Source organism: Canis lupus, chromosome 22, assembly GCF_048164855.1.
Source record: "Canis lupus baileyi chromosome 22, mCanLup2.hap1, whole genome shotgun sequence".
Taxonomy (NCBI): domain Eukaryota; kingdom Metazoa; phylum Chordata; class Mammalia; order Carnivora; family Canidae; genus Canis; species Canis lupus.
The window spans coordinates 26,894,072-26,919,798 of NC_132859.1; the positions used below are offsets into that span (position 1 = coordinate 26,894,072).

The following is a 25,727-nucleotide window of genomic DNA, read 5'->3' on the forward strand; positions in this document are numbered from 1 at the left end:
TATTGAGGTAAGTAAAAAGATCTTAGTTTCTTACCCTATTTTATTCTTTTGGCTCTACCTGATAAGGCTGAAATTACCTATTGTCCATGACTAGTACCTTTTCTTTTTTTGGTATGTGGAGTTAACCACATTCTATCCTTACCTCTCTCATCTACAAAATCAAAGGTAATTAGAGCACTGACCTCATTCAGTCTTTGAGGATTAAAGGACTTAATATATGTAAAATGCTTAAAATAGAGGACATACATGGACAGTGGACTACAACCTTTAGCATAGCACTGTACCATCATCCACTAGAAGAACATGTTCATACTAGGATATATTTGAAACTGGATTTATCTGTAGCAAACTTTAGTTCTGATTTGGTACTCAATTATTCTTAGACTCTTTTCAATCTTTAATATGCACACAAATCATCTGGGGAATGTTGTAAATGCAGTCTAATTTAGTAGGTCTGGGGTGGGGACCAACCTTCGGCATTTCTAATGAACTCCCAGGAAATGACCATGCAGCTGGTCTACCGACCGACCACACTTTGAATGGCAAAGATGCAGATGACCCATCTCATGCCCTCCTACTTCTGAATACAGTTTCCAGTCCCTGTAGGAAATGTTGTGAAACACTTTACTATTTCCCTGCTCTATTTCCCTGCAGTTTTAACAGATGGAAGCATGGTTAGATGCATATTTGGTAACAGTCCAAAAGACCTCTACATGGAGTGGGATGCAGGGAGAAGAGGGGAAGGATGGCAGACAGGTTTCCAACATGGCTTTCCAATCTCCCTTGGTCAGTTCTGTACAGGGTGGCTTCATTATTCTATTTAGAGCTAATTCTTAAGACTATTAGGTATTAATTTATCCCACTGTAGACATAAGCACTTATTTTAAAGCCAAATATAAATCAATTTTGTCAGATTATGCAGGCTCTCTTCTGTAACTTTTGATAAACAGAGGTTGTGTGTAAGTTTCAGAGAACAAAAGATTCAAACATGAATGTAATAAAAAGGATAAAGCAGGACATGTCCATAATCCATGGTATTTAAATTCATTTCTGAAAATATTTTTACAGTAATAAGTAATATTTCTTAAATATGTTTAGCCTTTAGAAATGTGCTTTTGTGCCTACTGGCACTGCAACATTGTGAGCTGTTTTAATCTAACTGTACCTTTCTAGAAGTTGTTTACAAAAACAATAAACAGAAAAGAATGGCGTCAGAAAACAGGATCACCTACTACAAATTCTAAGTAAACTGAATAAATTTATAATCCTGAAATAAATATACCGGAAATTAAATGTTTAACTAAGATAACCTCACACAGGTATAACCAGAGGAAGAACAAAACCTTACCTGCACAGTTATAAACGTTATTACTTACAAAAATCCTGTAAGTGCTCCTTTAAATAAATAACTATACACATGTGGTATGTCTTAGGAACTTCCTAGCCTTAAAAAATTCAAAAGGTACAAAAATGAACTATTGGGACTTCATCAAGATAAGAAGCTTTTGCACAGCAAAGGATACAGTCAACAAAACTCAAAGACAACCTACAGAATGGGAGAAGATATTTGCAAATGACATATCAGATAAAGGGCTAGTTTCCAAGATCTATAAAGAACTTATTAAACTCAACACCAAAGAAACCAACAATCCAATCATGAAATGGGCAAAAGACATGAACAGAAATCTCACAGAGGAAGACATAGACATGGCCAACATGCATATGAGAAAATGCTCCGCATCACTTGCCATCAGGGAAATACAAATCAAAACCACAATGAGATACCACCTCACACCAGTGAGAATGGGGCAAATTAACAAGGCAGGAAACAACAAATGTTGGAGAGGATGCGGAGAAAAGGGAACCCTCTTACACTGTTGGTGGGAATGTGAACTGGTGCAGCCACTCTGGAAAACCGTGTGGTGGTTCCTCAAACAGTTAAAAATAGACCTGCCCTACGACCCAGCAATTGCACTGTTGGGGATTTACCCCAAAGATACAGATGCAATGAAACGCCGGGACACCTGCACCCCGATGTTTATAGCAGCAATGGCCACGATAGCCAAACTGTGGAAGGAGCCTCGGTGTCCATTGAAAGATGAGTGGATAAAGAAGATGTGGTTTATGCATACAATGGAATATTACTCAGCCATTAGAAATGATGAATACCCACCATTTGCTTCAACGTGGATGGAACTGGAGGGTATTATGCTGAGTGAAGTAAGTCAGTTGGAGAAGGACAAACATTATATGTTCTCATTCATGTGGGGAATATAAATAATAGTGAAAGGGAATATAAGGGAAGGGAGAAGAAATGTGTGGGAAATATCAGAAAGGGAGACAGAACGTAAAGACTGCTAACTCTGGGAAACGAACTAGGGGTGGTAGAAGGGGAGGAGGGTGGGGGGTGGGAGTGATTGGGTGACGGGCACTGAGGGGTTATTCTGTATGTTGGTAAATTGAACACCAATAAAAAAATAAATAAACAAGTATTTTAAAATAAAAAAAAGGTATAAAAGTGTTAAGCATAGTTATTATGACAATTGCTCGTCTACTGAACATTTAAAAAAAGGTCTCTCCTAGAAGGGCCTGTGTTTGGTGCATTAAGTGGCATCTGTGGAGAAATGTCCCCATCTTTTGGATTTTTGGGCTCTATCATCTCATGCTGTATTTTTGTAATTAGCCAACCTGACCAATCTTTTGTAGACCAGAATAGCTCTCTCCTCCACCATGCCAATTAGCACAGATGTTACTTTATTTAACAAGGGTTTTTCCCTCTTTGCTTACACGTGATCAGACCAACTGATGAAACCACCCAGCCAGCATCGGGGCCTCCAGCTGAGTTTCTCATACTATTACTGGCTGGGTAGTACCATCTGTGTGCTTTCCCTTGCTGTTCCTGGCACCAAAAAGTAGGCGTCTGCACAATGGCTGACCCAGATAGAAGGGCCTTTACCAAGGTTGTTTTTCTTACAGCAAAGCTAAATGACCCATGTGAGCATGAAATGTGCACCCTTATACCACCATTCTCTGGGCTGACTCCCATAATGTCCCATTAAGGACAGCAAAAAATGGCACCCTATAGCAAATCCAAGGAAAGGATCAAGCGTAGGTTAAGAAATACTTTGTTACAATTGGTAAAAGGAAACCAAGCATTGGAATAGCTTTGATGAACACAAACACTATCAATTCCGAGATGCTAGAGAGAGAGAGAGAGAGAGAGAGAGAGAGAAATAATTCTCTAAGTTACCTGGCTTATTCACATGCCTATCACACTTTGCCTAATTTACTCCTTAAACTAATTTATAAAGACCCTATTTCTCACTATATACAAACAATTGCTGTTTAGTTTTTTTTTTTTTTTTTTTTTTTACGTGGGTTGGTGAGTGTCACCGGGATATGAAGTGACTTTTCAGGCCCTAGGAAAGGTCAGAGTAAAGCCTAATACATCTAAATTCATGCATAGCATGCAAATCCTTCAACAATATTCATTCATAAACATTTACTGAGTGTGAGGCACAATATCTGGCACAGGGGATACTGTGATAGCAACAGAACCCTTATACATGAATATAGGTAGTTCTCTGACAGCAAAGGAAGCATTTGCAGATAATCTAAACACTCCTCTCCCCATCTCAAGATGCTGCTTCTGTAGGTTTGAGGAGAGGCTCTGGAATCTGGTGCCTAGGTCAGCCCATAGCTACTTATGGAAAGTACTTAAAGCTTCTAGAGGGTGGGAAGGAAGACTCCATGGGCCACAAAGTACTTGTGCTGAGACTGGAGGAAACTTGAGGAGTTCAGTAGCCACATAAATAATTCTGGTCAGAAGAAAGAGCAGAGCAGAACAACACAGAGGCATGAGACAGCATGGCTGGTGTGAGGGAACTCTAATAGTTGTGCGTTCCTGAAGGGGTGACAAGGAAATGGAGTGAGGACTGATGATAAGGTTGAAGGCATGAGATCAAGGGCCCTGTAGGCTGTGCCTTAAAATCACAGGATTTATCCCAGGGAGAAGAAACCCCTGAAGAATTCTGGTGGGTAGATACTGAGGAAGACATTCACTGGGAGCAAGCTAAGTGTTCCAAAATACTTGAGATGTATGTGACTATTAATAAAATGGACTTCCTCTAAAATTTCTAATTAACATGGTAGTTACTGAACTGAGAACAAAAAATTAATTAAGTATAGTTTTTCTATATCCTCACTCTCCTGGCCCTAACCTATGACATTCAGAAGCTGCACGTCAAACCCAGATTAGAATTAGTTCTGTGATAACACCTGTTTTGAAAATGTGAATCTGTTCCAACAAGACTGATGGGTTAGGGAACTGAGTGAATTTCACGTTTGCTTATGCACAAATATATCCACACGGAACATCACATGAATGCTGGAAACCGCATAACCAGACATTCAGGAATACAGAAAATGCGTACGTGCACGCATGTCGCAAGTCTGCCAGCTACCTCAGTTGACAGTGTGTGTGATAAGCTACGCCCAGATCCCAAATTCATCTGATTCTAGACAGTCCTCCATCCACTACTTCATGGTAACTCACAAGCTGCAATCTTTCTGAGGTCTATTTCCCCAACCAAGCTTCAGGACTGTATTTATTACAGTATTGATCTATTTGTTAATCATTTCACATGTATAAACCATGCTACCACTTTAACCAGGTTCCTGCCTTTTTTTTTCTTTCAAAGATTTTATTTATTTATTCATGAGAGACAGACACAGAGAGAGGCAAAGACACAGGCAAAGGGAGAAGCAGGCTCCATGCAGGGAGCCCCGCGTGGGACTTGATCCCGGGTCTCCAGGATCAGGCCCTGGGCTGAAGGCGGCGCTAAACCATGGAGCCACCCGGGCTGCCCAGGTTCCTACCTTTTTTTAATGTATCACTGATGAAGTTTCTGAGTGATGTTCTCCAATCCCATTTCTCCATGAGTCCACTAGTTTTGAATGCATGACTTTGCATAGCATGGTAATTTTGGGGAACATATAAATTGCCTCTAACAGAAACGACTGTTCCGAAGATGACTGTTCATTTGAAGATGAATACGTCATGACAGTCAAATTGATGTATTTTTCCCTAACAGTAACTGTAGAAAAGCTTTAGTTGACAGATCATAGTGGCACTCAATAGGCCTAACAGAACTTTGACTGTAGGGAGGAGTATGGGTACTCCATGTTCATATCTCATATCCTCTGCCCCAATAGGGCCCTCCTCTCAAGAAGAAGACATGGTTTATCTTTCTCCTTTAGATGTTGGTGAATAGATATGATGCTGAGAACTGCTATAGCTGTCTCACTTCTAACAAAGCCTTTGCTAAGCAAGGCAGGGCAGAGAGGTGGAAAGAACCTGGGTCCTTGAAGACACTGATGAACTGGTTCTAAACCTTGACATTTAAATAACCTGGAAAGTTTTTAACAATTACAAAGTCCCATGCCCCACCTAGAGATTCTGATTCAGTACTGCTGTTCCTGACGTTTTTTTTTTCAAGCTCTCTAGGTGATTCTAATGCGAACCTAGGAATGAGAAGTCCTTTGGACTTATTTGACCTAATAACTTTCCTTATTATTTGAATCAGTTTGAGTCAGGGTTTCTGTTATATTCAGCTTAAAGCATCCTAAATAATGACACTCTCTTTGAAATGAAATGCAAGGTCCAGTATTTAAAGTCTTTAAATTTCATAGGATCATCTCAGGAATTTAAATCTCAATTCCTGGTAAAACAAAATTAGACCCACTCATTTCCTCGAAAAAAAGGTCTTGTGACTGCCAACCTTCAAACCTAATTCTGAAGACAATCATCACAGATATCAAAAAGGAGTTCAGTTATAATTGAGACTGAGAGTTGGTGACTTTGACTACAGACACTGAGAAAAAAAATCAACACTCATTTATCCTGAGCAGTAAAATAGGTATTAGTAGTTTTATTACTGTCTAGCTGGATGGCATTAAAGTTTAACTTTTTCTTCGATTTCACTTTCAAAAGTATTATTATTGGTATTTTATGGAATGTGTATCTTTGCATTATTATGAATGAATAAGAGATCCATGGGGACTATATAACTAAATATGCTTCAAATCCAAAAGACTGTCTAGGATCTTGACTGAGAACACCCTGAAATTAAGCAACTTGGCAGCATTTCTCCCTGTCTATGCTAAATAAATTGGAACATTATTTTGCATATGAGGCCTCCTTCAATTTGCACTGTGTGGGGTGGGTGTACATGTGTATGTGGGGTGGGTGTATATGTGTGTGTGGGGCAGGTTAATGCTATAATTTTCTAGTTCTTTATGCTTTCTTGTTAATGGGACTCTTGATATATCTGAGGGGACATATTAAAAGAATTCAGGTAAATGTTGCAAACTTCCATGATCTTGTTTACAATTCTGTCTTAACTTTGGGGTGGTGTCCAAGAATTTAAAGGTGTTGATGATCAAGAGGTCAGAGTGATCACCTGAAAGAGACCAATCCTAGATGCCAGTCTGAAAGGCCTTTTCTGTTGCAGGGGCAAGGTATGGTTGGAATGGGTTTATTTAATAAGATTAGACCATCTTTAAGAGTTCATCAAAGAGACAAAATAAGAAAGCTAGGAAACTTTAAAGCAGAACAATAAGAACATCAAAGGTGAAACAATAATTAGGAAATACTACCAGGAAAGCCAGGGGTATATGAAGAAATAAATGGCAGGGGTAGGGAAGGGGAAGTGACCCCTTTCATAACTGCTTTTCCAGTTGAAACATTTTGTTTTCTTCTCTCTTGTTTTCAAATGCAGCCCATATTTTTTAGGGTAAAGCTAATTTGTTCATGGCTTATAAAAATCACTATACTTGGGAGTTACTGCTATTAAAGCTTCTATCTATTGACCTAAGTAACTTTGGAAAATGATGTTCTGACTGGAAATAAGGCTACAGACAGAACTGCACTAAGTGGGTAACAGTTCTGGGGGAAGAGGGAAGGCTCTGCTATCATCTGAAATAAAAAGGAAATTTGGGGATTTGATTGTATCCCAATGATCTACATTTTCAAGACATTTTAAATACTTCAGCTATATTGTAATGTCAGGGCTGAGAAGGGTCTTGCTTATTTTTTTTTTTTCATGTATTTTTAAAAGTTGCTTGTGACCAACTGTACTTCACAAGCAGAGAAACACTCCAGGCCAAGGTTAAGCTTATGTGAGCCAAGTTTACTCTTCTAATCAAATACAATTTACAGTGAAGTTAATCACATGCATTTGTAATGACAGACATGCTTATTAAGAGGCTTAATAAAGCATGAATGGTGAACCCTCTGTGTAAATGATTATACTTAGTATTCTTATGGTCAAGAGTATTTTGATTTTGTTTTCCTCATCTCATTAGCTGTTCATATCAACACTAACATGTTTTTTTCTGGTACCATCTATGTTTCTTTATTTCTTTTTTTTTTTATCATTATTGCCGCAAAGTAGAAAGGTCAAAAATTTTTCCAACAATTGCGGTTCCCTCTTGGGGCCTCTATTCACTGAAAACACGCTTTTAATTTAATTATGAAAAGTCACCTCTTTGGGTGCAGGACTTAGCTATTACCTCAGTACAGAGAGGAAGAATGCCCCTTCTCAAGGCAAACACAGCCTCCAGACTTGGGCATGCTGTTCAGTGAACAGAGCAAGGTTGGGTTTTCACACTCATGTGCTCCTTCAGCAGGGCTCTCATGAGCAGTGCACAACCTGCATTACTGAATGCTCTGTAACCCTGCACCTTTCTCCCATGCTGCAGATGTGGAGATCCTGGTGTTTACCACCTGCAATACTTCCACATGGATGAATTCCTGACACATGGGCATCTTGGAGCAGAAGAAAGCTGGGAGGGTTTGGGGAAAGAGAGAAGTGGCAGCAAAGGTGCCCAAGCCACCAACTGACCCAGCACTTCTAGTCTGAGGGAAAATCAAAAAGGTGTTTCTTAGCTTTAAGGTTCCAAGGTAAGGAGAAATCTGCCTATCTGATACAGATCTCCCCTTTTGTTCAATAGGCCTAGAGTTCCTAGGATAGGAGCTAAGTCATTCCTCCTGGAATTAAAGTGCAGTCAATTAAACACATAGCTTTCTGAAAAAGTTAACATTGGGTTTCAGAGAGTAAATGATGAGATGCTAGGGACAGAGATTTAAAGGCAGTAAGATGGGACTCCTGGGTGGCATCTGCCTTTGGCTCAAGGCATCATCCTGGGGTCCCAGGATTGAGTCCCCCATCAGGCTCCCTGTGGGGAGTCTGCTCCTCCCTCTGCCTATATCTCTGTCTCTTTCTCTGTGTCTCTCATGAATAAATAAATCAAATCTCTTAAAAAAAATAAAAGGCAGTAAGATGCTATGTAGGAGAGGGTGGTGTTGCCACTGAGGAGTAAGGAGGGGGACAACCTAACTGTCCCCACAGTTTGGCCTCTGGCTTTAGCTGACCATGGACAATTCAAAGTCCTCATCTCTTTCCCTGCTGTGCACATGTGTACTTTAGGACACAAATTACTGCCCCCAAGGGAATGTGGCTTTGAAAGACTAAATAAATGTCAAGTTTCAAGAAAGGTCATTGGAAGGAAGCAAATGCTATTAATGACACATTTAATTTAGCATAATTCAAACCCACAGGAATTTCTAGCCAGGGATTCTAAATATTTCTGTTTCACTTGAGCTCTTCCCCAACTATTGTCTATGCCTCCTGGGCAGTGTTCAGCACGGGTACAGTCTGGCAAGTTTGCATTTATGGAGATGATGGAGATGAAGACAAATGATGGAGAAGAAGGCACAGCATGAGGGGAATAAGCATCTCATTTGTTCCCAAGGGCAGCAGCTCACTGTCCTAAATAGGGCAGTATAGTCAAGGTTCAGCACTCCACTTCCTGTGGTTCTGCTTTCATAGGCTCCTCAGCTATTTTGGTTAAAAATAAAGTTACTGAAGCATAAAGATATTAAAACTTGGTTATAAAATCTGTTTACTAAGTTAAATTAAAACTGTCATCCTGTAAGCTGTTGACAACAGAGAGCTCTTTATGATGCTCTTTTTGATGTTCACATTTCTTCAAGATGGAATTACTGTTTTGGGTAAGGCAAAAAGATGGAAATAGGAGGAAGGATTGCTCCTACAAAGATACATGGCCCACTTTCCCTGACCTTGAGCTGGTCCACTGACAGAAAGGTTATGAACAAGATTCATATAACACCTAACGAGTAACTAAATGTTATGCTTCAAATACATGAGCTCATTTTGGCCTTAGATTTATAATTCCTTAGAAGACAGAAAAACTGCTGATGTCTAAATTCATTTTGTATGTATTTAGGTCAATAAACTATATTAAATAGGACTGTGTTTTAAGTGAGACTGTATTTTAATCCAGTTATCATTAGTATTATTGATCAAACAATGAGAATACAAATATACACTTATGAACTGAAAAAAACTCTATAATTAGACACCCTAGATGTTGGCTTCCAATTCCAAACAGAAGCCACAAAGAAATACATCACAATCAATACTTTCCACATAGGAAGTATATCACTGACTGAAGAGAAAATTGGGTTATTAGGAAAATTCTGGCCTCCTGGGAATGCCACTGCTCAATTTCTCTCTTCCTGCTACCAATCTAACTCAAGCTGCCTAAATATTCACCAATGAAACATTACTGACAACAGAACTGGCTCTTTTCAAAGGCAAATACTTCAGGGAAGGATTAAAGAAATCATTTTGGAAATCAATACTCTAGGGATAATTCATCTATCTATCTGTATAGGTACATCCTTCCACCACCTTTCTGCATGGTCATGGACTTCTCTAAAGTTTCCCTTTACCAGAGACTGATTTTGGAGTGGGTGTGTGATTTCATTCTGGCCAATCAATGAGATGGGAGAAAGAGGGAAAGCCTGTTGGAGAGCTGCCAAATAGAAACTTTTCTAGATGTTTTGTGTGTTGGGGAGGGGAGATGACAGGATATATATCTGGCTCTGTGACATCCCTCTTGAGAACATGATGGATGTGAGGTGAGGACAAAGCCAATACCCTGAGGATGGAAAAGTTGGTTGATGTCAATGAACAGCTGAAGTATCTGATTCCAGGTTTGCCAGTCTCAGGACTCTTGTTACTTGAAATAATAAGCAACAGATTTCCTCATTTGAGATAATAATTTCTTTTATTTTTACCACAAGCAAATTGTTATAATCCCAACCATTTTACATTTTGCTAGAGACTGTAAAAGAGAAGAAAACACCCACAACAGACATTATTGACTGCCTACTCGGGTATCCATCACCACTATCTGTCTTAGGCAGTTGTTGGATTTTCATAAGGGGAAACAATGGTTGCATTTAATGAAAGAAGAAATATGTTTGTGGTTCAAGTCTGATCTCTCACAAAAAGCCTATCTAGATAAAAAACAAAAAACAAACAAAAAAACCCATGATCTATCTTCTGAATTCATATTATTTGTGATCTTTACTGCTTCTCTGGCATTAAGCCATATAATGTCTCTCACGTTGATGAGTTATATTCTTATTTAGTTTAATTATTACTTAACATTTGGTGGGTTTCCCTCTCCCCTGATTTTGCCTCAAGCACACTCACTGGGACTACTCTCATATATTTCTTATACAGATATGTCTTAACTTTCAATTCCTAGAACATAACCTGAAGTAGATTTGGTAAGTTCAGGTTGTCCATAGTTTCAGAAGTAAATATATTTAATATTTAATTTATAATTAAATATTCTGAAAGCAGAAGAGTCTGCTTTCAAATTTGTTTTCCTTCATCTGACACTTTTCGTTATTTTGTTGTCATAAAGAACAGATCAATGAATATTACAAAAATAATTATATTAGTATAACCATGGCATATGTTCAAACTACCAAAGAACAATGATGAGTGCATACAGGGGTCACAAAAACAGAGGATGAATACCCTCGGATGAGCTTGTAGGTGGTGTATACTTCATTACACATCCTGTTTTATGCAGGGATTTCTAGCTTGGACACTTTGATTTCCTATAGTTTAGAGAGGATTCTGAATCATGGATAACTTTATATCTTTAGACTGGTATGTAATTATCACAAAGCATAGCAAAGTGACTTGCAGTTCACCAGGAACTTTAAAAAAAGTTTTAATTGGCTGATGTCCTTAAATATTAGAACTTACACACAAACTAATTTTAGAGCTTTTCTTATGTTCAGTATTTTCCCTATTCTTGAATGTTAGCAAAGATATTCTTGGAAATGATTTGGCAACAATTGCGGAACATGACTAACAGTGCTAAAACAAGTAAAAAATTACTTAACAGTCAGATGAATGACCAACTAAAATAGATTTCTAGAAAACTAAGTGCTGGATGTCACTTAAATTATCATGAAAAATAAAGTATGGAAAATTAAAAGTATCCAAATTCTCAATTTTGTTTTCAAGATTAAAAAATGAGAGCTTGATTAAACCAGGGTCTGAATTAGGTAGGACCTAAAGGCTCTTTTGGGAAACAAAGTAAAGGGAAAATTGTCTTTGTGAATAAATACAAACCCTCACAACAACACTACTACAGAAAATGACGTAAAGGTCAATTTTTTAAACTTCTCACTAGTTTGCTCATATTTCAGATAGGAAGTAGAATGGTGTCTTTCACAAATATATGGCACAAAGCTTAATTTGTTACCTCTTTTAAAGACTTAGCTGAGTTTTGTGTTCTATTATATGGCCAAATCGGGCATTGGCAGGAGTAAATGTGATATATCTTTGTCTAAAGGAGATAGTCTGTGGATTACAGAAAGGCTTTGTATAGTACATTAAAAAACGATACCGAGAAGAAATAGGTTCTATGACTTTATATATGATGCTTGTCCAAAATATGTCACACATATTGATTTTGAAAATCATTTCTCAATAATGACACTAGAACCACTGTAAGCAGATTTCACCACACTTTGGTTGATAACTAGTACTAGATTATTTTGTTTTAATGTCTGTTTTCAACTGCTATTTTAACCTTTTGCTAACTGATATCAACAATTTCTTGATCTTGGACCACTTTAACAGATAATGGAGTCTTGAAATCTGTAAGGTACATATAGCTTAAGGCACTGGGGATCCAAAGAGAGAGGTATCCTTCCTTTAATTTCTGGCTACTTGCTTATGTGAGAAACTCATAATGATGATATTAATGAAAAACAATTTTGAACTTTTTTGAAGACACGGAATATCCCTGTGTCATACCCAAATGAAAGTAAACTAGGCATAGAGATGGGAGGTGCCCAGTAATGGGCTCTAGTGCCAGGAGAGTGGGCAGTGGCAGCGGTGGTATGTGGCTCCCACGGGAGAATGGTTCCTAGCTACGGGCCTGAACATTTTCCAACAGTGTACCAGTAGGCTATGATAAGCAACAATCTCAGCATAAATCAACAAAGGTTATTTTTCACTCATACTTCATGTTTATCATGAGTTGACAGAGGTTAAGAGAGATGAGGAAGATCTTGTAGTTGCAATACATACATATCACTTCCCCTTACAACTCACTGGACAGAACTGGTTATGTGACTGATAGCTCATGGGAGACAGGGAGGTGCAATCCTACCAAGTGCCTTAGAAAGGGGGAGACCTAGAATTACCTGGCAAAGAGCACTGACTACCTTATTTCATAAAATAATAAGATAACCTATTGAAAAATGAGGAGCTTTCTCTCGAAAACTTCTGCCTACTTACTTTCCACAGTTAGAAAATATATTAATTTTTGAATAATAATTTTACATCCTGTTTCTTGGTACATAACAGGTCTACATAGAGAATTAGACTTACTCTATATCTATTTTTGTCTGACTTCTCAGTTTTAAGTTACAGTTATCACCATAAAGAAAGTAATTAATTGGTGTTGTAGACTAATCCATATGCCACCAAAATATGATAAAATGCAAATGAAACATGTCTCCATATGCCTTTTTCATTTGTTATTCCTTATTCTGGTTCTTCAGAGACATGTTCTTTGTATAGGCAGATATCTCTTCTAATTTATTATGCCAATACATTCTAGTTTTGTTGTGATTTTTAGTTATTATTTTTAATCTAAGTTATATATATATATAACACTTTGAAGAGTCAAATGGTTCTATAAGGCCTGTTATGAAAAACGGTTCACACAGCCCCACCCTCTACTTCCTGCTCTCCAGACAGAACTCCTTTCAATTCTTTTACCCATTTTTTTGTCCCAATATCTCTAGCTTATATTGCTATCTCTTGATTTTTCTAGAGTATGACACACTTATACTGACCATACCACCTGCTCACTACCCTCCCCCATGCAAAGACACAGTTCCCACACCCCATCTTCTCTACAGAATTTTATCATGATACTTTAAAAGATTTTATTTATTCATTTATTTGAGAGAGAGAGAGAGAGAGAGAGAGAGAGAATGAGAGAGACTATGAATCTGAAGAAGGCTCTGTTCAACACAACAGAGAGATGATGACCTGAGCCAAAACCAAGACAAAACCAAGAGTCAGATACTCAACTTGAGCCACGTAGGTGTCGTCCCCCAGGATTCTGAGTAGATTAATAGCCAATAGGCTTTCAGTATAATGTCTATGTAAATTCTAGTCATGGCTCAGTTACAAGGCTTATCATAACCTTTTTCTGACACCGTTTTTCTTCGGAGTTAAAAATCATCCTGCGTTTTAATGGCTTAGTTGTTAATAAAATTAACATTAATTCAAACCCCAACTTTCTCCTAGTTTAACTCTCTTAACTTGTTCAAATAGTTGTTCCCCAAATGGCATCTTTTTGGAGAAAACTTTGTAGAACCTTCTGACTTGCTCCAACTTGAGTTGGCTGCTGCTCTCTGGACCTGTTAAATTAGCTGTACTCTGCTTAGTGTTGGGATCTCCCTGTGTTATCATTCTGAGGAATCTTTTTGTCTTGCTCTGGATGCTTTATTTCCTTTTTCTCAGGTTTTCCCATCCTCAGGGATGTCCTCGTTTTTATAGATCACATCCTCCAGAAGATTCTAAGGTGGGAGTTTTTTGAATCGTGAATATCTGAAAGTGGATATCTGAATTGTGAATATCTAACCTCACACTAAATTACTTTGGCTAGGTATTGAGTTGAGGCTGGAAGTAACTTTCTCTTAGAACTTTAAAGGTATTTCTCAAACTGCCTTGCTTCTGGTGCTCCTATCAGAAATTCGTAGCTATTTTAATTCCTGATCCTTTGTTGGAAATCTTTCTTTTCCCTCAACACTACAAGTTTGGAGGATATTATCTCTTTGTTCTCAGAGTTCTGACCTTTTTCAGTGATGTATCTGGGTGTGGGTTTATTTTTGTTTGTGTGGGCCTTTCTATGGACTTTTTTGATCTGAAAACTCAGGCCTTTCATTAGTGGAACATTTAATTAATTGTATTTTTTATTATCTCCTTTCATTTTCTGTTTTCTTTCTAGAATTTCCGTTTTTCAAGTTTTGAACCTCTTAGGTTGGTTCTCTAATTTTCTTCCATTTTTCTATCTTCCTTTCCATTTCTGTCTTGTATTCTGTTCTCTTGGGAGAGTTCCTCAATTTTATCAATTCCAAACTCTTCTATTGAGCTCTACATTTTAAATATCATATTTGGATTTCTAATAGCTTTTGTTGTTATTATTTTTTTTTTCTAAAGTGTTCTTCACCTGCATAAACTGTTTTCTTCCAGTTACTTTTTTCTATTTGCTTTTGCTGGTCTTTAACTAACGGATGCTTTCCTCAACTATCTGGTGATCCCTGGCTGTCTTGCTCATGTAAAGTAGTGTGAACTAAAAACTAAGTGAAAGGTCTGTGTTTGGACAGAGCTATGAAGGTTGGGCTCACTGTAAAGCGAACCAGCTGTTTCCCTGGAGAACCCCTAAGGTCAGTATATTTGTATGACTGTTACAAAAATTTATAACTTTTGTGTGAAGAAAATTCTTCTAATCTCCTTCCTGAGAGGATATATATATACTGGTATTCTGGGAAGCAAGTGTGGTGAGACTTGGGGATCTCAGATTTAGTATTTAAATATACTCATCATTCTTTTTTCAGTAAGGTGTTCTAAAATGTACCTGACCTCTCTGTCCAGAGACATTCTGTTTTACACTTTCCAGAGTGCTGCCAGAGTGGGAAAGGGAATCTAATTGCTTCCTTTTTTTTTTCTTTTGTTTTAATTCTAATACAGTTAGCATATAGTATTATATTAGTTTCAGGTGTACAATGTAGTGATTCAGCAGTTTCAGTTCCATACATTACCCAGGATTCATCAAGACAAGTGCCCTCCTTGACCCAATCACTTATTTCACCCATCCTTCTATTTCCTGAAGAGCAAGTTCCAACTTCACTCCTTTACAGTTCCTGAACTTCTAGAGGACTTTACAATCTAAGTCAAGTTATTTCTTAGTTTTTACCTACTGCTGACTTAGCATTTAAAAGTTTTTTCTTAAAAAAAAAATTTTTTTTGTTCAATCATGAGAGATACAGAGACAGAGAGAGAGAGAGAGGCAGCGGCACAGGCAAAGGGAGAAGCAGGCTCCATGCAGGGAGCCTGACGTGGGACTCGATCCCAGGACTCCAGGATCACGCCCTGGGCCAAAGGCAAGCGCTAAACCACTGAGGCACCCAGGGATGTTGTTTCTAATTTAGAACTGTTTCAGTAATAGCTAGATCCTTTCCTGTTATATGTGCATCTTCTTCCAGTGGGCAGATGGATTCTTCATACTAGAATATTAGATGTTGAATTACCTCTAAGATGTGGTTATTAAATGTTTTATTTTTTGTGAAGTTGGCTTAAAAACAATTTTAGACACAACCAGATTTTTAAAGTGGTTGATATGCTTTATGTATATTTTTCTGAACAATGTACACAGAGGATCTTAGAGAGCAGCTATCAATTTATCATCATTTAAGTGTAATTTGCATACCTTTAAAACAAATGGTAAAGTAATTATTTTTACTTTTCATGAAATAAAATTGAAAATACACCTTGGTTTGTTTTATAAGTGTCTTAACCTATTCTTTGATAACACTACTTGTTACATTAAAAAAATAATAATAACACAGACTTTGACAGAATAGCATTTGCAGAGACAAAAGGACTGAGATTTGGGATTCGACATATTTTAAACTGATGCTGCTTTTTCCCCCAGTATGATGCAGACTGTGGCCTTAAAATATCACTAAGTTATAATAATAAAATTAAAATATTTTGATGAAATTCTTTGCTTTAGTTTATAGACCAATTAAGAGCTTTACAAAACCCAGTACCAAAGAAGTTTTAACAAATGCAGCATGCTAGGGGAAACTGAAGAATGAAAGAAAAAGTGTCCTTAAATACTTACAGATTCTTTTCTGCCCATAGTTTTGCTGTGTGAACGGGAACGGGAGATGTTGCTGAAGAAGGAATCTTTTTTAGTAGCAGATGAAGGTGGAGAGCCAGTGAATTCTCTTCCTCCAGGCAAACTTTCAGTGCTTGGGGAGGAACTGATGGTTTTAGAACTTTGTCCTGTAAGAAAAATTAAGAGGCAATAATGAAACACTGGACTTTTTCACTCAGCTACTTTATTCACTGTCTTTAATAAAGGATCAATTATTATACTTCTTTGTTCACATCAACATAGGGACACTGTGGAGTTATTAAATGCAAGCATTTTTATGTATCAGAATAGCTGCCAAGTTTTTAAAACAATGAAGTGCCCCTATGCATTTTCACATGTAATTTATCCTACAATAGTCCGAGTGTTGCACACATATAAAAAAACTAAAAGTTTGAATTTTTAGAAATCACAGGTTAGATAACTGGATTTTCCCTCACTAAAGGAATCATCCTTAGGGACTGTATGTAGAAACTATTATACTATATATTACATTAGTATTGAAAAAAACCTAAGTCCTTCAGCAATTTTTCAAGAGAGCTTTCCTTTTTATTAACTGCAGAACAGATATATAGCTCCCCCAGCTTATGGTAGAAGCATCTGTAAAAATGAGACAAGGTGCTGACTCACAGGGCCTTCCTCTTTCTAGGCTGGTTCTTATATCAGAGTAGGTGCATCTGTGATTCCTGCATCTATTACTCTGCCTAGCAGAAGACCTTTTCAGAGATGAAACTAAGTCAGGTCCTGTTAGAATCTATCTCTGAATTATCAAGTCCCAAATTAGTGGCAGTATTGATAAAGTATTTATCAATACAGAAATTAGCTTACTAACATTTTTGTTCCTTTTGGGAACACAAACATTTTGACCTTAAGAAAATGGAGTCACCAGAACATGTCCCCAAAGGGGATGATGGAGTATTTCTGGAGATCGGAAGGAAGAGCCTAGGGACCAGGAACAGTTTTGCCTTAAGACAGAAGGACTATCAGACTTCCCTGCCCTTTTCAGGCCTCACACACAGAGAACAGGACAACACTGGTATTGCACACTGGGCAAGTGGATGAAACATTCCATTACCCAGGCCTCACCTGGACAGCTCCCAGGGTAAGGAGTCAGTATTCTCAACAAGCTTGTAGCCCAGAAGCTGTACAGAGGTTCTGAAGCTCTCTACAAACCTTTTAAAACATCAATCACTTCTTTTGTTAAAAGAAATGAAAACTTAAAACCTGCTCTCAGAGGCACATTCTTAAATATATTGTGGTGCCCTGTCCAAGTCCCCCCTTCTGGACAAAGACATTTAGTCTCCCAGCCACTGGGACTGTTGACTGATGATGGTTCTTAGAAATTGCTCTCTGCAAACAGCCCTCAACTGAAGAGATCTGCTCTATCTAAGGTCGTCCCTTCCCCAGGGATTAGCCCCCAACTAATGACTGGTTGGGGATGGCAGAAGATAAAGGCTGGCTTTCCTGCCCCAAGGTGGATGACTCTGAAGGGCCATCCCAGCCCCAGAGGTTTCAGCAGCCACTGCAAAGCAGTTCAACTCCTCCCTCAGCTCAACGCTACTCCTTTCATTCCCCAGATACTGACCTTGATGGCACACGCCCACCCCAACAGCTTCCTTCCCCAACAGACCCAGAAGTCTTTGTCTCATTTTATTTCTCAGAAATTCTGACTCATGACAATTATTTAGAATTATTTTAGATTGCAGGCATTTTAAAATATACTAAATAAAGATAAAATTCTTTGGCCACCTCAGGCATGCACATATTCTTTCATTCATAACCAACTAGGGAACAAGCCTCATGCAGATGGATCTTATGAAATGCCTACAGAAACTCTGTCCAGCACTAATGATGAGGGATGACCACAACAGGAACTCTTAAAAAGCTCCTAAAATAGCAGTCCAAGGGAAATAGAGACTTTTATGTATACTAACTAACCTAAAATCCCAGGTGATACAAACAAGAAGTGTCAACAACAGTATTCTGGAAGCGCAAAAGAGGGAATATCTGATCTTGTTTTAGGCAATGAGAGGTGTGTGCCCCATCTTAAAACCTGAAGAGCAGGTGGTGGTGGTGGTGGTAGTGGTGGTGGTGGTGGCAGCTCAGGAAGGGTCATTTTTGGCAGAGAATGCAGCATTTATCAAGGCAATTAGTAAATGCTACTGGGAACATCTAGCTCTATCAGAGCCTAACTGAATCCCTTGGAGCTTCCTGCCATCCATATGTACTTGAAAATGACACCAATACTAGTGTAAAATAAGCTTAAGTCCAACAGAATGCTTCTTTTTCATTTGATGATTATTTTAATGGCTTTCTGGGGGAAGGAGAGAATCAAATAAATTCTTTCTGAAAGTTGCTGGCACCCTAAATGTGAGCTTATTTTCCCTCTTGGTCATCCAGTCCTTGGAGGAGGCAGAAAAAAGGGGAAGATGAGGACCTAAATAGGGCCAGGGAGATCACGAAGAGGACTTTGTTCTCATGCTAAGGGGTCTGTCTGGACTTGCTCTTGTCTGTAGGTGATGGGAGATGCTACAGATTTTAAGGAGGAAAGTATCATGAGGATTATAGGAGCTTGGTTGAGTCAGGCATCCCCCGTACCTGCCCATACAAGAGATTATAAGGGCTTAACCGAAGGACCATCATGTGATAGATTTCAAAGATGTTTACAAAGCAGAATGCCTCAAACCAGTACCTGCTGGCTCTGCTGCACCTAAGCTTGAGTCTAAGTCTAGTGGATATCTAGTTGTGGGGCCTTGAACAATTCACTGACCATCTGTACATGAGACATCTACCTCATACATGCTTTGCATTCCAAGTGGGTGACGTGCATAAAAGGCTCAGTGTGGCTGAGCATATAAGACAATATGCTAAGTACGCAGTAGACATGAACCATTACTAGCACAGTGGTGGCTTCCAAATCTAGAGCAGAGAGAGTTTAACATGAAATATAGCAGGTTGCAGATTTGCTAGCCCTCTCTCTCATTAGGACTATTCTTACGTTGGCTGCACCTCCCACAGACTTTAGTGCTAGCTCTAAGCACAGGACTGCCACATGTGACATACAGAAGACTGCCTTGTGGGATGGCTGGAATCCAGGACCTCCTCTACTGCTCTGCTTGTTAAGATGCATATGCCCTGGTGTGAGCTGCATCTGAGTAGCTTCCTCTAAAGTGCACAAAGGTGCTATCTGGACTAAATATGGGTGTGTCTAGGTCTATTAAATCTTTCCTTCATTTTATTTTCCTCTCTGAAACATTCAATAAAAGTTTTGTGTCCCATGTGCTACATGTCAGTGGAGGCTATTTGTCAAGAGCCCAAGCTGACTGAATGGGCTTCAAAGGCATCATGAAGAGCCTTCACCACAGAGTGGCTGGGAAGGAGGAAAGAGGGAAGGGGAGGAAATATTTATGGAGTGTCATGAATAATATTTTTGTGATTTTCTTTTTTTTTTTGATTTTCTTCTTATTTAACTCGATGGGAAATAGGAAGAGGGGCTGGGGCATATTCCTAAAAAGATGGGTAGAACCCCTGTAAATCTGAGACCAGCTGGAGGAGTTGGACACGGGACGCCCAAAGACAAACGCCTGGCAAATCCAGTGCTATGACCACAGAAAGGGGATCACCTTGACTTTTCTCAATGCTTCAGGAGAAAATGAGATATATCTGGCCCCTCTCTGGTGATATTTTGTTATTTCACAGACTTGAATGATAGACAGCAAGAAGACTGATGTTTACACATTAAAAATACAGATCTTGGTGTCACATGACAGTGAATGGAAGCAAACTATCTGAAGCCCCTGGAATAGAGCTTGACCAGAGAGTCTAAGCACTGCTGGATGTTCCCACATGCAAACATGTGGTTACAGAATATCAGAAGTAATTATTAAAAAAGAAAAGATAGAGATGCTGAGTTGGTTCTTTCTTAATCTGATTCTAAAACCCAGAGGTATTTGAAAAAAACACATAATAGGGCCATCATCATCACCACTACCACCTGAGCAGATAGCACTCTTGAGTCCTTACTGTGGGACAGGTGCTGTGGTAACTTTCAATAACCAGCCTTAAAGCAGCTGTTCTTTTTTTATTTTTTATTTTTTCTCTTCCCAGATATGAGGGTATGTGATTCCCTTAGGTCATCCAGCAAGTCAGTGATGGGGGCAGAATTCAAACCCAGACACAACTCCAGAGTCCATGCTGGGTAAAACTGTACCACCCTGCTCCCCTAATAAGGGCTATGCCAGGTGGGCTATAGTACATGTGACCTAAAATTACAGAAGAATGGAATGAGGCCTTTTGAAAGTAAAGGGACAGAACATAATGGAACTGTTTGTCTTGCTTCACGACTATCATTTCTCATCAAGCAGAGTGGCCAACATAGGGCCATTCACGAGGATAGTTTTTGGTTTCTCAGTGTCTCTTCTCACTCCTGTAATAGCTCTTCTTCTGTTTGTTTTTTTCTTATCATTACTATGTCTTACTCTAGTTAATTTGGCCTCTCTTTTTGTTGTTCTACCAATTTGTTGCTTGTCATCTGCACTGGGGCATTTCTGTTAGTGCTTTGTTCTTGAAGGTCCAGAGGGGAATCATCTCCAGACATATGAGCTGTTATTGTGCTAATGTGACTTACGTGTTATTTCTCCATTTACAACATACTTTTTTTCCTAGAAGAATTACAAAAAACCTAACAATGGTTACTCTTAGGGAAATGGGTTGGCAGAAACAAGTGGAAGGAGTAGAGGATTTTTTTTCTATGTAATGGCTTTAATTGAGATGGTATAATGTTTTATGTGTTTTAGTTTCAAGAGTGTCAACAGTGGGGGTGCCTGGGTAGTTCAGTTGGTTAAACTCCTGACTCTTGATTTCAGCTCAGGTCATGATCTCAGGGTTGTGAGATGGAGCCTCGTGTGGGGCTCCACGCTGGGGATGGCATGTAGCTTGCACGGGATTCTCTCTTGCGCCCTCTTCCCTGTACCTCTTCCCTTTTCTCTCTCTGTCTCTCAAAAAAAAAAAAAAAAAAAGAAAAAAAAAAGAAAAAGAATGTCAGCAGTGTTTATCTGGGGGTATGGAGAGTTTTGACCTTTTTCTTTTTTCTTTTTAAAACAACCTGACAAATGTTATACAATGATATTTTTGTGTGCAGGTATATATGTATATTCATATCTGCAACATAAATAGGTATACACAAGTATAAATATTAAAAACGCTTATGGCAATAAATTAAGAAATCTAAATTTCTTTCCTAATGGTCCATTAAGTGATAATACTTATATACTTCTGTTGTTGGAAATTCTAAATTCTCTTTGGAAGTAATATCTGTGTGTGCATATACATGTATATGTATGTGTGTGGTATGTGTGTACCCATATTTTAAAGCTTTGTGATTCTTAAATATCTCTTGAAAAAAAAGTTCCTGGGGTAGGTGGGCAATTTCCAAAAACAATTTTCAAGAATCTCTTTAAGTCTTTAAAAAAAAAATTCTCCTTTTGGCACACATTTTATGACTACAACCTGGCACTGAGAGATGTAAAATGGAACTTTCCAATAATTTCCAAAAACTATTTATTGACTTAAATTGTGGGTTTTCATTTTATTGTCAGTGTTTTTCTTAAAAAAAAAAAAAAAGCCTATACAATTTTACGTTTAAAAGGAAAGATACAAATACATAATCTCATGAAAAAATATAATCAAAGAATCACTGGAAGTATTGATATTTACTTCATTTCTTGAAATATACTCCATTACTTTGAAAAAAAGATACTGGAGTCTAAATGATAGTTTTATTTCCCTTACAAGTCTATCTACTCTTAAAATATTATAACGGGAGGCTATAACGGGTGTGGTACCCCTGATGAAGTTCTCCCAACTTTTGATATTGCTGGTCCTATTAAGCATAGATTGTTAGAAAGTTTTTTGTTGCCACTACTAACTATTTTGGTTGACTTTTACTTCCCCTTCCTTTCTGACACTCTGCAGGAAGTGTATTGAGGAAAACACAGAGTGACTTCTCCAAATTAGAGAGGTATTGTCTCATTTTCTTATCATCATTGTCACAATTATCACCACAGATTGAAGCTTTTTACTTGGGCTTCATGACTCATAAAGCAGCTGGAGCCTTCCCTATCAGGCTGATACAATCTCTGTCAGGCATGGCAGGCAGGAGGAATTCTGAACTGGGTATCTAGAAAAAGAGGTGGTTCCTGACAGTATGCCTGCCTGGGTCATCTAATGCACAGGCTGAGGCCCAAGCAACCTGAGAATGCTGAAAGGAAAACCAGGGACCAATGAGAATAGAGTCTGGCACACAGTAAGCACCAAAAAATGCCTGGTGAATAAATGAATAAGATGATTCTACCTATATGACACAAGTGATCTGAACAAAAAAATATAACATCCCTCTTTAAGATGTTATTATAAAAGCAATTGTTCCTGTGGCTCTGGTCTGTAGGAAAAAAAAATGGATGGAGCAAGAGCAGAGAAGCATAAGTCAGAGTAAGCCAGTCTTTAGCTTTCTCCTTCCATAGATATAAACTGAGATTCCATAACCAAAGATCTACTTTGTAGTAAACTAACTTTTAAAAGTTAGCAAACTGAGATGCCAAAAAACCATTAAAAGTTGCCTGGGGAGGGGGCTCAGATTTTTTTTAAAGATTTTTTTATTTGTTTGCACAGGTAGAGAGGCAGAAGGAGAGACAGACTCCTGGCTGAGCAGCGAGCACAACATGGGGCTGGATCTCAAGACCCTAAGATCATGACCTAAGCCAAAGGCAGACACTAAACCAATTGAGCCACCCAGGCACTCCTTGGGGAACTCAGATTTTAATTTTAGGAAGCATATTGAAGTCCTGTGAATTCTTATCAGATGATCACAGTAATATTCATTTAAGCATAATAACGGACAAGATTTAAGAGAAATCATCTGGAGATTGTCTTTTCTTTTGTCTACCCTAATGTATCCCTTTATTATATAGATCTCTTAGACAGCAAAAGAGTAAACAGCAGCTCTTCATCGAATTCCCAGGCTCAAAAAACCCTTAAAGGTGGGATCCCTGGGTGGCGCAGCGGTTTGGCGCCTGCCTTTGGCCCAGGGCGGGATCCTGGAGACTCAGGATCGAATCCCACGTCAGGCTCCCGGTGCATGGAGCCTGCTTCTCCCTCTGCCTATGTCTCTGCCTCTCTCTCTCTCTCTCTCTCTCTCTCTGTGACTATCATAAATAAATAAATAAAAAAAAAAAAAAAAAAAAAACCTTAAAGGTCAACTGGCTCAATTACCTGAATATAGCCAGAAACAGTACCTGTGAAAAATAACTCTATATAGAAGAAAGATCATATGCTTCTATTGCCACAGTATTTTTTAAAGGATTTTATTTATTTATTCATGAGAGACACAGAGAGAGAGAGGCAGAGAGGCAGAGGGAGAAGCAGACTCCATGCAGGGAGCCCGACGTGGAACTTGATCCCAGGTCTCCAAGATTAGGCCCTGGGCTGAAGGCAGTGCTGAACGGCTGAGCCACCTGGGCTGCCCCACAGTATTTTTTTTTAAAGAAGTTAAGCTAATATACCACTCATCCTCCTAATCACAATGTATTATTTTCTGTTAATTTATTAAAAAGCACAGATATTATGAAGATATCATTACTAGTTTTTTATTTTTTAAAAAAGATTTCATTCATTTTATTTGAGAGAGAGAGAGAGCACGCATGTGCAAGCAAAGGCACAAGTAGGAGGGGGGAGCAGACTCCTTGCTGAGCAGGGAGCCCAACAGAGGGCTTGATCCCAGAACCCTGGGATCATGACCTGAGCTGAAGACAGACACTTACCTGACTGAGCCACCCATGTGTCCCTAGAACAGTATTTTAATACTAGTAGCATGATTATATTATGTGAATATTTTAAATTAAGGAAAGTGTGGTTGTGAATTTTAATTAATACTGCTATCTTTTAAATCTGAATTTGAATGGGAAATTCTTAGTCTAGACTTCCCCTTAATACAGAAATGCTCTCTATAACATATTTATCTGAAAGATTATATAATAGAAGATTAATGCAGCAACTTTAATATTTATACATTTAAAAATGTACACAGGAGGTGCTCAATTGAATTACTATTATTTTGTACTCCTGAAACCTTTTGTCTAGATTTTTAACAAATGGTATGGTATCTAAATGTGATCTTTTTATTTTAAATCATTGCCAATTACTATACACAGAGATCTGTCGCACTGGACTTTGATTCTGTTAATATGATTCATAATACAAAGCCTGTACTTTTTTTTTTTTAAATACAAAGCTTGTATTTAAACAATTCTTTCAAAGTCAAGTTGTAATTCTTTTAGGTAAAATATAGTAAGTATTTCTGGCTAATTAATAACATGCATACGAATAGCATGTAAGGCATCTCTTAGAATTGATTTGTTAAATACTGTCACAGAGCACCTATGCAACAAAAAGAACACCTCAGTCTGACCTTCCAAATAAAATGTAGTGTTAAAATAACCACAAAATATAGAGTGACCGTATTTTGAAAGGAAAGAGACTGGTGCAAACTTCATAGAAAACCCACATCACAGCCAGATTTGGCATCACCAGATGACATGAGAGGGGACTTTTGTTCTGAACAACAGTGCCACTCAGTGGCTGAACAATGGTAGTGAACTGATCAAGAGTATGAATGGAGGGTGGGCAAAAAGAAAAATGGAATTTTGGAGTAGGCAATGAGAATACTGCAGGCAAAGAGATAAACTACGTTGCCATGGTAACTGTACCTTGGAGGTCAGTTAGAGTCTGGACGGGAACAGAAACCTGAGCATCGCTTCCTGTAACTACATCGCCTGGATTTCATAAGAAAAAATAATTAGATTTCATAAAAAGGAAAAAAAAATCAACTTTACTTTTTTCATACTTAATGCTTTCATCAATCTAATTACTAAAAGTACAGCAAAACAAAATACAATCTCAGAAAAGTTAATATAAAGTATTTTTTAAAGGCAATAATTTTTAAAAAGTGTTCCCTAAAAAGTTTTGTGCGTGTTTTTCTTTAACAAAACAAAACAAAACAAAAAACAAGTTGCCCCTAGTCTAAAGCAGAGGAAAAATTGAGCGATCAAAAGATCCTGCTGAGATTTCATTATGCTAGAAACAGTAGTGTGGTATGACATTTTCTTTCTTTAAAAAAACTCTTAACCCAAAAATAAGTTATATGCATTTATTAAATAGGCATTCTTTTGAAACGGATTTTCTCCTGTAACAGAAGTTATTTTTAATTAAACTTGAAAACAATTTCTTCAATGATAAGATAAATACCTAAACAAGCTCTAATTTCATCGTAAAGTATTGAAAAGATTTAGTGAGTTACCACATGTGCTTACAAA

At 38.1% G+C, this 25,727-nt stretch overlaps 1 protein-coding gene across 21 annotated transcripts in view; it reads right to left on the minus strand.

Annotated features, from left to right (window-relative positions):
* The window catches only part of TBC1D5 (TBC1 domain family member 5), a 546,849-nt gene that overhangs the window by 43,447 nt on the left and 477,675 nt on the right, over window positions 1-25,727 (minus strand). For 17 of the 21 annotated variants that reach the window (XM_072792895.1, XM_072792888.1, XM_072792894.1 and 14 more), the window contains 2 exons: window positions 25,122-25,187; window positions 16,327-16,490 (listed from right to left, as the gene is read on the minus strand). In XM_072792895.1, coding sequence (XP_072648996.1) covers window positions 16,327-16,490; window positions 25,122-25,187 — 230 coding nt within the window. The remainder of the gene's footprint in view (window positions 1-16,326; window positions 16,491-25,121; window positions 25,188-25,727) is intronic. The other 4 variants (XM_072792900.1, XM_072792898.1, XM_072792899.1 and 1 more) reach the window with 1 other exon arrangement.